General features: G+C 36.6%; 1 protein-coding gene across 2 annotated transcripts in view; it reads left to right on the forward strand.

Annotated features, from left to right (window-relative positions):
- Positions 1-17,105, forward strand: part of MOSPD2 (motile sperm domain containing 2) — a 51,868-nt gene that overhangs the window by 19,679 nt on the left and 15,084 nt on the right. For both annotated transcript variants that reach the window (XM_001100061.4, XM_015126994.3), the window contains exons 3-7: positions 2,499-2,654; positions 5,101-5,187; positions 6,869-7,023; positions 10,341-10,401; positions 12,704-12,742. In XM_001100061.4, coding sequence (XP_001100061.1) covers positions 2,499-2,654; positions 5,101-5,187; positions 6,869-7,023; positions 10,341-10,401; positions 12,704-12,742 — 498 coding nt within the window. The remainder of the gene's footprint in view (positions 1-2,498; positions 2,655-5,100; positions 5,188-6,868; positions 7,024-10,340; positions 10,402-12,703; positions 12,743-17,105) is intronic.

Genomic DNA, 17,105 nt, shown 5'->3' on the forward strand with positions numbered 1-17,105 from the left:
GTACCATTCAGGACATAGGCATGGGCAAAGACTTCATGTCTAAAACACCAAAAGCAACAGCATCAAAAGCCAAAATTGACAAATGGGATCTCATTAAACTAAAGAGCTTCTGCACAGCAAAAGAAACTACCATCAGAGTGAACAGGCAACCTACAGAATGGGAGAACATTTTTGCAATCTACTCATCTGACAAAGGGCTAATATCCAGAACCTACAAAGAACTCAAACAAATTTACAAGAAAAAAACAAACAACCCCATCAAAAAGTGGGCAAAGGATATGAACAGACAGTTCTCAAAAGAAGACATTCATACAGCCAACAGACACATGAAAAATTGCTCATCATCACTGGCCATCAGAGAAATGCAAATCAAAACCACAATGAGATACCATCTCACACCAGTTAGAATGGCGATCATTAAAAAGTCAGGAAACAACAGGTGCTGGAGAGGATGTGGAGAAATAGGAACACTTTTACACTGTTGGTGGGATTGTAAACTAGTTCAACCATTATGGAAAACAGTATGGCGATTCCTCAAGGATCTAGAACTAGATGTACCATATGACCCAGCCATCCCATTACTGGGTATATACCCAAAGGATTATAAATCATGCTGCTATAAAGACACATGCACACGTATGTTTATTGCGGCACTATTCACAATAGCAAAGACTTGGAATCAACCCAAATGTCCATCAGTGACAGACTGGATTAAGAAAATGTGGCACATATACACCATGGAATACTATGCAGCCATCAAAAAGGATGAGTTTGTGTCCTTTGTAGGGACATGGCTGCAGCTGGAAACCATCATTCTTAGCAAACTATCACAAGAACAGAAAACCAAACACCGCATGTTCTCACTCATAGGTGGGAACTGAACAATGAGATCACTTGGACTCGGGAAGGGGAACATCACACACCGGGGCCTATCATGGGGAGGGGGGAAGGGGGAGGGGGGAGGGGGGAGGGATTGCATTGGGAGTTATACCTGATGTAAATGACGAGTTGATGGATGCTGACGAGTTGATGGGTGCAGCACAGCAACATGGCACAAGTATACATATGTAACAAACCTGAACGTTATGCACATGTACCCTAGAACTTAAAGTATAATAATAATAAAAAATTTAAAAAAATAAAAAAAATAAAAATAAATTAAAAAAAGAAATAATTATTCCAAGAAATTATTGAAAATGTTGGCCAGAGTCTGAAAATAGTAAATACCATAATATGGCATACATGATCAGTTTTCCATAGGTACTTAGTTAATTTTTTTTTACTGTTTTTTTATTGTTGTTGTTGTTTTCGTTTTTTGTCCTTATTTTTGTATTTAATTTTATTTATTTATTTATTTATTTTAGACAGAGTCTCACTCAGTCACCCAGGCTGGAGTGCAGTGGCACAATCTCAGCTCACTGCAACCTGCGCCTCCCAGGTTCAAGCGATTCTTTTGCCTCAGCCACCCGAGTAGCTGGGACTACAGGGTGCACCACCATGCCCAGCTAATTTTTGTATTTTTAGTAGAGAGGGGGTTTCTCCATGTTGCCCAGGCTGGTCTCAAACTCCTGACCTCAGGTGATCTGCACGCCTCAGCCTCCCAAAGTGCTGGGATTACAGGCATGAGTCACCACACCCAGCCTACTTAATTTTTTTTTAATGACACTTGCCAAACAAATGTCTTTTTAAAGTACAACTTAGTTATGTCTTTACGTATGAAATTTCTTTATTTTTCATTGACTTAAGAATTTCAAGTTCAGATAACATAATTGATCTTCCCAGATGTTGGTGTATAGTTTTAGAGAGGGCTGTACCAAATATTTTACTCAGGTGTAATTTTTAACATCTGTAGTGGCTTACTTAAACCTGCAGTCTTTAGATAACTGTATTCTCCTCACACTTGGAAATTCCATCAGTCTTAGTCCATTTGTGTTGCTATAAAGGAATACCTGAGGCTGAGTGATGTATAAAGAAAAAAGGTTTATTTGGCCCATGGTTCTGCAGGCTATGCAAGAAGTATGGTGTCAGTATCTGCTTCTGGTCAGGACCTCAGGAAGATTCCACTCATGACGTAAGACGAAGGAAAGCAGGCATCACATGGTGAGAGAAAAGGCAAGAGAAAAAGGAGGAGGTGCCAGGCTCTTTTCAACAATCAGTTCGAGTGTGAACTAAGAGCAAGAATTGAGTCCTTGTCATGAGAATGACACCAAACCACTCTTGAGGGGTCCTCCCCATGACCCAAACACCTCACACCAGGCCCCACCTCCAACACTGGGCATCAGATTTCAACAAGAGACTTGGGGGAACCAAACAAATCATATCCCAGACAATAGCACCATCAATCTTTTAAATGGCACTTTTATCTGAACTACATCCCTGAGTCTATCCTCAAATAGCTTAACTTTGTCTTCGAAGTCTTTCTTCTCCTTTGCCACTGGTGGTTATCTTTCACTGCAGAATTAATCTGACTTGGATGTTTATTCCTGTTTTTTCCCTAGATAAGTCAGATAAATATGATGCACGTGATGTTGAAAGGCTACAACAAGATGATAACTGGGTTGAAAGTTACTTATCTTGGAGACATAATATCGTAGATGAAACACTGAAGATGCTCGATGAGAGTTTTCAGTGGAGGAAAGAAATTTCTGTCAACGGTAAGCTGTTCAATTTAACCTTGACTGTAATATATCCTGTATAAATGGTATTGTTTTACATTTATCTAATCATGTATTTGCACATACTCCTAGCAGCCATCATAAACACCAAAATATAATTATTTATAAAGACCCAGTAATACTTTCAAAGGAACAGCTTATAAGTCTTTTTAGTAGAAACATTCATAAGGAAATCAGATCACCAAAGAGCAGAATCACACTCAGATTCTTCAGTCACAGCAGAGTTTCCTAATCTGTGTTTAATTCAGTACCATTAAGCAATAGCAAGACAGTAGCTTTGCTACTAGGCCTAGAAATAAGGAGATACTGTCCCTTTTTCTCAATTATTTCCTATGCCCTTCTCTATCCCCACAGTTCCTTGTGCTAATAGGTTAATAGGTGCACCATATAGAATTGTTAAATGAATGAGAGTCACCCCAAAAATGCAAGCTTATCCCCAGGGAAGCCTATCACAGTCTTCTCTTTATATTGTTTTTATTTTTTTCGGTACATAGTAGATGTATATATTTTGGGGTACATGCAGCCTTAGCGTCTTAATTTCTAAGTCTGCTACTAGATTCAATTTTTTCCCAAAAATGGGAGTTTCAAGTCTTGTAGTTTTATAATGGTCTTCAAGTACATGATGACCTGTTAGTTCTCTCCTCCAAAAAATTGAATAAGAAGAAACTGGCATAACTTCTGATTTCAGTTAGGCATAAAGCAGAATTTTCTGTCCTTGAGGATTATAACCTCTGAAGTGACTTCAATCTGAACACTTAACACAAAATGGTCAACAAATAAATCTAGAGCAGATACTCTCCTCACTCTTCATGCTTGCAGAAGGAATCCCTGAAAAGGGGAGTAGTAAGAAATAACGTGATTGGAAATTTAACAACCGTAGGTAATTTCAACAGTGAAGTATTTATTAACCAAGCAAAGAAATATAAATCTGATATTTCTAAACGAATTAAGTACCGAATAAATATTTAAATTCAACAATGTTTGTTTTCTTATGTAGAATTGCTATTTTCTGGTGGAAAATAGCAGAGATCTGGTAAAAGGGGATTGGGAAAGATAAATCTTTGAAAGGTCTTAAGGTACTGCTGGTGAATGAAACAAAAGCATTGGCATTTACTGCCTTGCTATGTTGGTCCTTAGCCTCCCCAAAAACTGGAGAGGCACTCTGTTTGTTCCTCCTGCTGAAGTTCAAGTTCTCACATTTTTTGTTTTCATTTCTTATTTTCTCTTTTCTTTCTTTCTTTCTTTTATTTTATTTTGAGACAGGGTCTTGCTCTGTCACCCAGGCTGGAATGCAGTGTTGTGATCATAGCTCACTGCAGCCTTCAATGCCTGGGCTCAGGTAAGCCTCCCACCTCAGCCTTCTGAGTAGCTGGGACGGCAGGCATGTGCCACCATGCCTGGCTAATTTTTATTTTTTTATTTTTAATTTATTTATCATTATTATTATTATTATTTTTGAGATGGAGTCTTGCTCTGTCGCCCAGGCTGGAGTGCATGGAGCAATCTTGGCTTACTGCAAGCTCTGCCTCCCGGGTTCACACCATTCTCCTGCCTCAGCCTCCCGAGTAGCTAGGACTACAGGCGCCCACCACCAAGCCTGGCTAATTTTTTGTATTTTTAGCAGAGACAGAGTTTCACCGTGTTAGCCAGGATGGTGTCAATCTCCTGACCTCGTGATCCACCTGCCTCAGACTCCCAAAGTGCTGGGATTACAGGCGTGAGCCACCACGCCCGGCCTAATTTTTATATATTTATCTTTGTAGAGAGGGAGTCTCACTGTGTTGCCCAGGCTGGTCTCAAACTCCTGGCCTCAAATGATATTCCCGTGTTGGCCTCCCAAAGTGCTGGGATTTTATGAGTCACCATGCCTGGCCATTTTTCTTGAAGTATTTTCCACTTTCCTAAAGGTTTTTAAATGCATTAAAGTCTACTAGATAACAAACTTCGTATTAGATTGGTGCAAAAGTAATTGCAGCATTTGCCATTATGTTTAACTGCAAATACCACAGTTACTTTTGCACCAACCTCATAGAAAAATACCATTTTACTAAAGAAACCAAAGTGATTTTTTTCTACTAATTCTGAGGCTGCAATGTGGATATTTACTGGAATGTTCTCTTGAAACTCTGATGGTGATTGTTTGCAAGTCATTATGTGAAACAATCAAAATGTGGAAATGTATACACATAAATAATGACCTCTCAGGGGAAACGGAGTTTGTCCATTTTGGTCACCTGTCATTATTTAGTTTGTTTCCTTGGTAGGAAACACCACTTTATATTGCCAGAGATTTTCTTTTTGAATGTTTGGGTACATTATATCATTTTTAAATATCAGAACTACTACATAACATTATCTTTACATTATGAGTTTTATTTTTAAACCCCTAAATTACAACTACTGATCAAAGCTTACCACTTTTTAGACCTTAATGAATCCTCCATTCCCAGATGGTTATTGGAAATTGGTGTTATTTATCTGCATGGTTATGACAAAGAAGGTAACAAATTGTGTAAGTATATTTATGTTCTGGCTTTTCAAGATTTTGAGATTGAGATATCTATGTCAACTGAATTAAGAATTAGCAGAACTTTCTCCATCTGTAGCACTCCTCAAGTCTACTGCAATGAGGGATTGGTAGAACCATTTTTACAGTGTTAGATACTTAGTAGCTGTACATACTGTTTGCGTTATAATAAAGTAGGCAATAAAGGCAAATGCTGCATCCTACAGCATAAACAAAGTTATTTAATTCAGAGTCATTATCTTCTTTCTAATCTGACTGTGATATTAAAACTCAACTTAGTGTTTTTATGGAGAATTTTTTTTGACAGTCGCTAAAGGTTGCTAAGTAGGCCTTTTCCTTTTCAAGTCTCCCATAATCTCACTCTAGCTTTTTCTGAAATGTGTATTATAATGAAAGGAACAGTAACAATCATCTCTTTTGTTCCAATGACTCCCCTGTTATACCTCTCTCCCACTTGCCCCAAATCCAGCCTGGTTTTGTACCAGGGATGCAACTTGGCAGGCGAGTTTGAGCCCCATACTGAACAGATGTCCTGCACTCATCTTCACTTCTCCGTAGCATGTTGTCTGTCCCTGTTTCAGCAATACTCTTTTTGCATTTTTCTCTTACTGCCACCTCCTCCTTTTCAACCTTTTTTTCTCATTTTTCTTCTTCCTCCTGTCCCTTAAAGGTGTTTCCTAGGCTTTATTCCTTTCTTGCATCTTTTACTTTACAGCTGATACAGTCTCCTTGGGTGATCAATCACGAGCATCTTGGCAGCTTTAGCTACCTCCCCCAGCACAGTATTGACCCCACACTATCCCCAGGACACATGCACATACCTAGCTACCCACTGACTGGCCCCACCTGCCTGTCAGCAGCCTTTAGCACAACACAGTACTGAACATCCATGCCCCTCCACTTGCTCACTTTCTGTATTGCCCACCTCAGTCCCACTCATTGGCTCTTCCTCTAATATAGCTTCAATTTGGCCTTTTTTCCATCCTCACCAGCTACTTCCTCAATTCAGTTTCTAACTACTACCCCTTTGCCCCAGTCCCTTCCCAGGTCATAACCTGGTGGGTTTCCTTCTCTGCCTCCTCCACTCTACCCTCTGTGCTATTGCCTGAAAGGTGTTCTAAAATAGGAAAATCAAAATGCCCTAGAGTTTCATTCAGAGTCCTTCAAGTCCAGTTCTTTCCTATTTTGCTTCTCCTCTCACCACTCATCACATTTCATCTTAGCTACTACCACCATCTGAACAGTTTACCGTGCTCCACACACATGCATGGCACTGGCTCATGCCTCCATCGCCCTGTGTCAGTATCTTTCCTCTGGATGGAACATTTTTTCCAGTGCTCGACAAAAGCAGTGATTTTCTTTTTTGTTAAGCACAATGCAGAGCACATTTAGATTATTATCAAATAGTGTTTGTTCATCTGTATTTTCTTTTCCGTCTTACAAGTGAAATTTGTTTATTTCCTAAGGGAAAGAAACAGTCTATCTCTTTGCTACTCTTTAAGGCTCCCAAGTGCATCTCTTTCTCACTGAAAATAAGAAAGAGATGTTTTTGATCTAAGAAACAAAATGAATTGTAAATGAAAAATGTCAAGGGAAAGACTATATATATGTATAATAATAATATAATGCCATAAGTCTTGTTCTTGTTTTTATCTTCTGCTTAAAGTCTGGATCAGGGTGAAGTATCATATAAAAGACCAGAAAACCATATCGGACAAAAAGAAGCTCATAGCATTCTGGTTGGAGCGTTATGCTAAGAGGGAAAATGGGAAACCTGTAACAGTGATGTTTGACCTGTCAGAAACTGGAATAAATAGCATTGTAAGCATTTTTCATTCATTTCAAATCAGTGTTTATCATGGCTTCCTCGCTTTCTCCTATCCTTGCTGCCAACCACATATTGCTGTAAAATTGAGGCAACTAACTTGTATTAGGGATTTATTTTTTCACCTTGCAGTGTGAGTGTAGTCAAACATGGAATAGGGCTTGCAAAGAATTAAATTTGTTTCTGTATTTGGCGTTGAAACTGTTGATTTCCTAGAAATGTTCCTTGTCTGAGACACAGGATGGGGAGGTAGCATGTCAAGGCTGGCAAGGTATGAATCGATGTGATAACTGTGAACTTTGATATCAAAGCTAATATCCTATAGCACCTGCCCCGGTGTGTGCCACAGAGTAGTATATTCAGGAAATATCAAGTAAGGTAATATACCATCTTGAATTTGTTATATTCGTACCATGTTTTAGTTGCAAGATGTTCACATGAGTTTTGCACATATAACATTTTGTGATTTTATTGAGTGTTTTTGTTTGCTTGTTTGGATTTGTTTTCTATCTGTTTGATTTGGTTAGCTTTGGAAACCAGTTTTCTTCAGGTAATTTTGCCAAGCTTGAAAAATAAGTAAAACCTACCTGTCTTTAATTTGGGTCCTTGTGGCCTTAGTGATACCTACAAACCCTTCAGCAGCAATTGAGATCACTTGGCACATTTATTCTAACTACAGTCTCTTATATTTAATCTGTGGCTGATTCTGATAGCAGTAATGTCGAATTCGCAAACATGCTCAGGGCAGTGTTGAAATCTTTTCGGAATTCCATTTGGCAAAGTATGTTAAGAACCTTAAAGTGTTTGTATTTATACTCTTTGCCTGGTAACCAACTTCTGGAAATCTATTCTAAAGAAATAACCCTGAATACAGAAAAAGCATCATATATCAAAATATTTTCTCAGTGTCATTTAAAGTAATGAAAAATTAGAAAAGAAATGTAAATGTTCAACATGATGAAATGGCAGATTATATATCTAATTGATGGAATATATATAGCTATGTAAAATGTTGTTTATAAGGAATTTATAGTAATATTGGAGAGCACACATTTTTCTGAGATGAAAAAAGCTGTTTGATTATACATACTGTAATATGCATGTATACTATACGATACATAGCCCAACAAAGGAAACTGTAGCCATTATAACAAACACCAAATAGGCTAGAGAGAACTGCTAACAAGAGTTTTTTTTGCAGTGGCAGGACCACAAATTTTTTTTCATGTTTCTATTTCTCTTTTTATTTTTCAAGGATCCGATGCCCTGGAGTTTTCCAACCTAGTTTCCTTGTCAATGGGTTTTAAATTAGAGAGAGTAAATTATTTTATATCCAAAATCAAAATCAATTTGCCTAGATAAATAAATATGCCATAAAAATAAATCATGATTCTTTTATCCTTTGGATATGATAGTTTCCTAATTATAACCCAGAATCATGAAGAATAAATGTTAATATTTTTGTTGCCAAGTATAAGGAAAGAGAATTGACTTGAACTGTTTTATTTTTTCAAGCTACATAATTATCTCACCATCTTTAATTTGTAAATAAGGTGTATTTGCACTGCTAAGAATTTAAGTCATTATTAATGTTTTAAAATACTTGAATCTTGCTGAAGAATTTATTTTTATAAATGACCCTTTCATGATTCACAAAGAATTTAAGTGAGCTTATAAAGATGTCTACAAAATCTCAAGGCAAAAAATAAGAAAATCATTTGCTAGAGTTGGGACACCAGTTTGGCTCTAAGCTTTCAGCTGCCTGGCTGAAAGAAATGTAATCATTTAAAATTATTCAGCAACCATCCTTCACAACCAGTGTCTTAGAAGTATATCCATTCCTAATACTTGAACTAGAAAGTCTTTCATGGGTCCTCAAAAGGACGTTTTACAGGATAATAAATAACAGCCTCGAAAACTTCCTTATATAATGCTGAGCAATAGGGTTGATGGAGCTATTTCTTGTAGTCCCCATTAATAGAATATACCAGTGACATCTTATCATATCCACTTGAATTAGCAGTAACTCACGATTTTACGAAGAAGGATATTCAATTAAATAAATGATAGAAACAAGAATGTTATACCAAGACTATTTAGACAAAAATCTCTGGGGGCCATAAATTATAAACTAGGTAAACGAGGTAACCAAATTTTTATGTAACTGGTTCTTTTCAGCCATTTTCTTTGACTGTTACTTAACTACCAATTATGAAAACTCCATGCACAGTGGCTATAATGATTAGTTACAAAGGTATTATTTTATATATATATACACACACACACACAAAGGTATTATTTTATTTATATATATACATACACACACACACACACACACACACACAGGTATTATTATATATATACCCATAACAAATACTTAAGATAGTTAAGGACACTTACTTTTAGTTTACTGCAATTAAAGATGCTGCAACTAACATTCCAGGGATGAATTTAGAAACTTTCATCTCTAGGACAACCCACCTTTCCAGTAATTGTGATGGATTTCAGTTTGCTTGGTTATATCTTTCATTCCACAGTCTTTATAAGATGGCCAATCGGAATTAGTGAATCAGTATGTGGCCATGGAGTAAAATGACCCATGGAAATAATAACCTTAATGACCTAATTTACTGTTGCTGTGCTCAAAGCAGTAGAACCAACCAGATAGCTATGTTTGTAGTCTCCCAGAAATCAGAATCAGTGAACAACACTGGAATATAAACTGAAAAACTAATTATAGGTCTCTAAATAAAATGAAAAAAGCCAGAAGTGGAGTAGATACAGCAGGCCAATGTGATTAGATTAAGTATTGTGATAAAAAAGATTGATAAAACATATTTTATTGACACTGTTATGAGGTATAAAAAGTAGGATTAAAAAGCAAATATATGAGAATTTACATAAATGTGTATTATCATCCCAAGTAGTCTGATTATAAACTGTTTACTTGTTTCAGTAATTCTTTAGTTATTCAACAGATTTTTAGAATTTCTCTGTGGAGATTGCTTTTAGATCCATTTTATGCCCCGTTGCCTTAGCAGCCTGAAGTACGTAACTAGTTTGAGGTAATGTGAATAATTTTAAAACATCACTAAGCATCTGGTTTCTTCAAGTCAGTTTTAGGGCTGATTATTATAAATAGCTTAATGACCTAAAACTTTAATCCTTGAGAATATAGATATTTAGATATGAGCTTACTTTTTAAAGAATTTAATAATTGTCTCATTTGTATTTAATAATTTCTCACCTTTAGAAATGTGCAATTTTAAGTTATCTAATGTGGACAGTCTTAAAGATTTAATCTTTATTTTAGGACATGGACTTTGTACGCTTTATCATCAACTGCTTTAAGGTTTATTACCCTAAATACCTCTGTAAGTAACTTACTCCTTTATAAAAATATAACATATTGAAACTGTAGACAATGTCTGAGAATTGTGGAGCCTTATAGTATTATAGACTTTCATACCTGAAACTTTGTTTTCTGATGAAGAATTTTAAATATGTTCATAGACATTATTCTAACACATACAGAGGACAGTTTTTCATAAGTATTCATTGTCCTTCACAGTTAATTTTAAGAGTTTAAGTTCTAAACCGTATGTATGGCATCCTATAACACACTCACCCATTCACACACATAGGTACATAAAAGCATACATTTATTTCAAAATTATCTCATTTTTACTAATATTTCAATTTAGAAATTCATTTCAAGTAGTATTTATTATATGAAACAGATAAGCAGTACTGATAAAGTACACTGTATGATAAGCAGTATTGATATGTAAAGTATACTGTTACCAACTGCTATTTAAAAATTGTCATTAAGAAAATACTTGACTAGAAGGTACAACATTTGAATCTGGCATTTGGAGTTTGTTTGTTTTTCGTTGTGACTATTCCATTAATTACCTGAATGAAGAACTCCTAAACCTTATATAGTCCATTTTTTACTTGTTGAATTTGTATGATGGGTTCCCCCTAGGGAAGCCAAGATGCCAACTCACATAAACAGTCAAGTATATTTAACCCCAATGGTTTAAAAGTGAAAAGACAGAAGAGAGGCAACAGGGACATCAGAAAATGGGAATTTACAGATCTGCCTGAGCATACTCCTAGAAAACAGCAAATTGGGTCTTTTGAGACTCGTGATTCAGGTGACTTTAGCATAAAATCCCTAAATTGTCTTAATTTGGCATATTGATTTTACTGTTGTTAATGAGAAGTGAGGAATAGACAAAAAAGCATAATGGATATCAAGAGTCAGTGCCACCCCTAGCTCTATACTCTCATCTTTTCAGAGAGAGTATTCATGAATATTTTTAGGTGAAAAGAATGATCAATAGTGTCCAGTTTGGGGAACCTGTACTATCTTAGGTTCCTTATGGATTTTTCCTGTATCTGGCATGTACCCTGATTCCTTAAGGCCTCCTGAGCAGTGCCAGTCATTGGTCAGTAGGAAATCACTACCCCATAGTTTTAGTTTGTTGCTCTTATGGACAAAATGAAAAAATACCCACTTGATCATTGAAATATCTAAAGGAGTTTGTGAAGAGCCACTTATCAATAGTATAAATATTACTATTACTTTGTAAAATACATCTGAGATTCTTTTGAGAAAACTATTAAAAAGTTAATAAATCTATATAAAGATGAATTATATAGATTCATCTTAATTAACTAGAGATTTTATATATATATATATATATGTTCTACCTACATAATGTAGCTTTGCAGACATTGAATTTTGTGGAATCTTAATTGATTATTCTTCAAAATCTGTCATGAAGAATAACTATTGTATCTTAAAATCTTGAGTCCGCATTATTTTAAGCATATCCCAGATGAAGACTGCGGTATTAAGCACCAGGGTGCCTCTTCACAGATGCCTTTTTCCTTATATGTACTTTACTTGTCCTACATTAATGCAACAACTCTAGGAGGTTCTCTGCTCAGAAAAGAGTGAAATTACATTTTGATTCCTCTGGAATAGAAGAATGAATTGAATCTCAAAAATCTTCTTTGCAGTTTCTGTTTCTTTCTCACAGTTGTCTCATTTGTTAATAGGGCTGTTTAGTATCTTCAACTCAATGTGTAAATAATACTTCTGTATACTTTGGAATTATTAGCTTCCTGGTGCTCATGATGTAAATTAGAAATAATTTTTGCTTCTGAAAATGTAGTGATGTATTAAAAGGGGAGGGGGCAACTGTGAGACTGGTTTAACAATAGAATCTCTAGAAAATTGTAATTGAAACCATAAATTAGAACTGGAAATGATTTTAAAGTTCAGTGGCCTCAGTGCTACTATGACATGCCACATCCAAAGACTCCATTTATCCACTTAACTGTTTTCTTTTGTACTTCCCTGCAAACAACAAACACAGTGAATGACAAAAGAATAGGCTGTTTACCAGAGGACAGTGACAGTGCACTATTGATTTCCCACAAGTCCTCCTCCTGGGCTGGCACCTCACCATTGTGACATGCTAGTTCAGTTCCAGCACCACATGGAATACTATTCATGATACTATACACTTCACTGAATTAGAGCTCAGACAATGAGCTCAGTTTTTACTTACATTTAGATGACCAGATTTTTCTAGGCCAGTATAAGTGATGTTATTACAGAGGTACTGATTCACATTCAATGAATTTTTTTTCATCTTTCAGCAAAAATAGTGATCTTTGATATGCCTTGGTTAATGAATGGTGAGTATATTTATACTTTCTTAAAACAAAATGTCTAATTTTCTTTGCCAATTTAGCCATATTTCTACAATTGTTTAAAATAATGTTTATATTGTCCTTTGCATGCACTCTTAAGAGACTGAAGCTAGAGCACTCGGAGGCTATTCCTAAGCAAACAGGGCTAAAATTCTATACCCAGGATCTGGGGGCACCCATTAGTCTTCTTTAAAAACAGCCTTGCCAGGCATGGTGTTGCACACCTATAGTCCTAGCTACTCAGGAGGCTGAGCCAGGAGGATCACTTGAGCCCATGAGTTTGAGGCCAGCTTGGGCAACATAATGATACCCTTCTCTTAAAAAAAAAAATTAACAACAGCCTCAAAATATTCAACCATTAAGGTAATACTGTAGTCAGAAGCCTGAATTTGACATGCACAGATAAGGTGTGTCACAGAACACAGGCCTTGTCTAGGTTTTCTCATGGGCTTCAGGTGTTGAGAAGGAAGGTGGAATCAGTCTGAAACTCACCCCAAATCACTGTAGTGACATGACCCTTTTGACAGTCAAGATATATTTTTTGGTAAATTTTTTTTGAAAAAGCCATTGGTTGATAAACTATCTTGACCAACTTTAAAATTACTATAAATTTAATGTTATTAAATGTTATTAAATGTACATTCTCATTTGTGTTTGCAAAAGTCAGTTGTTACATAGAAAGCAATAGAGAAAATCAACAAATCCAAAACTTGGTTCTTTGAAAAATGCAACACAATTGACAAACCTTTAGCTAATAAAGAAGAAAAGGAAAGACTCAAATTATTAAAATCTGTAGTGAAAGAAGGGACATTACTATTGACCTTAAGGAAATAAAAAGGACTATAGGGGGATACTGTGAATAATTATATGCAAAGAAATTAGGTAACCTACATGAAGTTAACAAATTCTTAGAAAGATACAAACTACTGAAACTAATTCAAGAAGAATCAGAATAGAAATATAAAAAGGAAGTTGAATTAGTAATCAAAAAACCTTTCCACGAAGAAAAGCCCAGGCCCAGATGGCTTCACTGCTAAATTATGTGAAATATTTAAAGAAGAATCAACATGAATCCTTCACAAATTCTTCCAAAATATAGAAGAAGAGGGAATACTTTCCAACTTATTTTATGAGGCAAGTATAACCATAATATCAAACATCACAGGAAAAGAAAACTACAGACTAGTATTCCTTATGAAAATAGATGCAACAGTCCTCAACAAAGTACTAGCAAATTGAATCCAGCAGCATATAAAAAGGATTATACACCATGACTAAGTGGGCTCAACATATCAAAATCAACTAATGTAATCTACCATATTAATATAATGAAGGGGAAAATGATGTGATCATCTCAAGAGACACAGAAAAAGCATTTGACAAAATCTAGTACCCTCTCATGATAAAAGTACTCAACAAACTAGCAACATAAGGTGCAAAGAGTTGAAACAACTGCCAAGTTAAACCACAGTAGTCCACACAAGACCACCCCCATTTCTGACACAAACTGCAAGTTCAGGAGGTGCTGAAAATTACCCTTAGGTTTGATAATTCTAGTGAATGACTCTGAGAACTCACTGAAAACTATTATACTCACAATTATGGTTTATTACAGGGAAAGAATTTAGATTAAGGTCAACCACAGAAAGTAAGGTGTAGGGCAGAGTCCAGGGAAGTACCAAATGTAGAGCATGTTACTTCACTGGCATCAATATGTGGCAGTGTGCATGGAGTATGTCAACCTGGGAAGCTCACCCAAGCCTCAGTGTTCAGAGTTTTTATTGGAACTCCATTATGTAAGCATGATTGATTGCCCATGTGGTTGATCTTAGTCTTCAGTCTCCCCCAAGGTCTACTGATACCGTGTAACCCAAACCCCTACCCTGAATCACATTGTTGGTCTTTCTTCCATGGCCAGCTCCTACCCTAAGTCATATTGTTCCATTGTCACTCAAGGCCCCCAGACGAAGACAATCCTATCAGGCATGAAGATTACCTCTCAGAAGCTGAGGGCAAAGGCCAGACCTCTCTTTGGGTAAGGCTAATCCTTCACAGAAAAGAACTTCCTCTGCCTGTCTATAAAGGGCATATATGAAAAACCTGAATCTATGAAAACCCACAGCTAACATCTTACTTAGCAGGGAAAGAATGGATGCTTTCCCCCTAAGATCAGGAACAAGACAACGCTGTCTGCTCTTACCACTTCTATTAATAAAAGAAGTTCAAGACAAGGACACTGAAAATTACAAAACACCATTTTAGTAAATTCAAGACCTACATAAATAAAAAGACTTCTTGTTCATGGATTGGAAGACAATACAGTCTCTCTAAAGTATCCATGGGAGACTGGTTTCAGAACCCTTCCCCCACCACCACCACAGACTCCAAAATCCTTGGATGCTCAAGTCCCTCATATATAATGGTATAGTATTTGCATGTAACTGACACACATCTTCCTGTATACCTTTTTCCTTTTTTTTTTTAATGAGTCTCATTCTGTCACCTAGGCTGGAGTGCATTAGCACAATCTCAGCTCACTACATCCTCTGCCTCCCAGGTTCAAACGATTCTCCTGCCTCAGCCTCCCAAGTAGCTGGGACTACAGGCACCTACCACCGCACCTGGCTAATTTTTATAGTTTTATAGACACAGGGTTTCACCATATTGGCCTGGCTGGTCTAGTCTTGAACTCCTGACCTCAAGTGATCTGCCTGCCCCAGCCTCCCAAAGTGCTGGGATTACAGGCATAAGCCATCACACCTGGCTCCTCCCATATACTTTAAATCATCTTTAGATTATTTATACTCCCTAACACAGTGTGAGTGCTATATAGTTGTTCTACTTTATTGTTTCTCATTTATATTTTTGTCATATTGGTTTTATTTATTTTTTAATATTTTCAATTGTGGTTGGTCAATCAAAAATCCATGGATGTGAAATCTGTGGATATGGAGGGCCGACTGTATTGGTAAGAGGTCAACACTTCCCAAATTGATCTACTGATTCAGTGCAGTCCCTATCAAAAGCCCAGCTGCCTTTTTTTGCAGAAATGGATATGTTTGTCCTAAAATTCATATGAAAATGCAAGAAACCCAGAGTAGTCAAATCTTGAAATAGAAACACAAAGTTGGAGGATTTAACACTTCCTGATTTCAAAATTTACTACAAAGCTACAACAATAAAGACATTGGCCGTGTATGGGCATAAGGATAAACATATAGATCAGTGAAATCGAATTGAGGGTCCAGGTATAAACCCTAGTGTTTATTATGGTCAGTTGATTTTTTTTTACAATGGTGCCAAGACAATTCAGTAGAGAAATAAGACTTTTTAAATAAAAGGTGCTAGGACAACTGGGTATGCACATTCAAAGGAATAAAGTTGGACCCTACCTCACATCATATATAAAAATTAACTCAAAATAGATCAGAAACCTAAATGTAAGAGCTAAGTCTCTTAGAAGAAAACATAGGATTAAATCCTTGTGCTTAGATTGGGCAATGGTTTCTTAGATATGACAACAAAAGCACAAGCAACAAAAGAAACAGATAACATTGGACTGCATGAAAATGGAAAACTTGTGCCTTCAAGGACACTATCAAGTAGGTGAAAAGACAATTCTCAGAATGGAAGAAATCATTGACAAACCATACATTTGATAAGGGACTTGTTCTAGAATATATAAAGAACTCTTAGAATGCAACGTTAAAAAGACAAGTGGCCAGGCATGGTGACTCACACCTGTAATCCTAGCACTTTGGGAGGCTGAGGTGGGCAGATCACCTGAAGTCAGGAGTTCGAGACCAGCCTGCCTAACATGGTAAAACCCCGTCTCTACTAAAAATACAAAATTAGCCGAGCATGGTGGCGCAAGCCTGTAATCCCAGCTACTCAGAAAGCTGAGGCAGGAGAATCGCTTGAACCCGGAAGGCAGAGGTTGCAGTGAGCCAAGATTGCACCATTGCACTCCAACCTGGGCAACAAGAGTGAAACTCTCTCTGAAAGAAAAAAAAAAGACAACCCAATTAAAAAATGAGTGAAAGATTTAAATAGATGTTTTTCTAAAGAAGATAAACAAATGGGCAATAAGCACATAAAGAGATGCTGAGCATCAGTAGTCATTAGAGAAATGCAAGTCAAAACCAAGTGAGTTATGATTTCACACCCACTAGGGTGGCTAGAATCAAAAAGACACAATAACAGGTATTGGCAAGGATGTGGAGAAATTGGAAGCCTCGTACACTGCTGGTGAGAATGTTAAGATGGTCCGGCCACATCAGAAAACAGTTTGGTAGCTAAACATAGAATTACCATATGACCCAGAATTCTACTCCTTAGTATATGCCCA

The sequence above is a fragment of the Macaca mulatta genome, chromosome X, assembly GCF_049350105.2.
Source record: "Macaca mulatta isolate MMU2019108-1 chromosome X, T2T-MMU8v2.0, whole genome shotgun sequence".
NCBI classification, from domain to species: Eukaryota; Metazoa; Chordata; class Mammalia; order Primates; family Cercopithecidae; genus Macaca; species Macaca mulatta.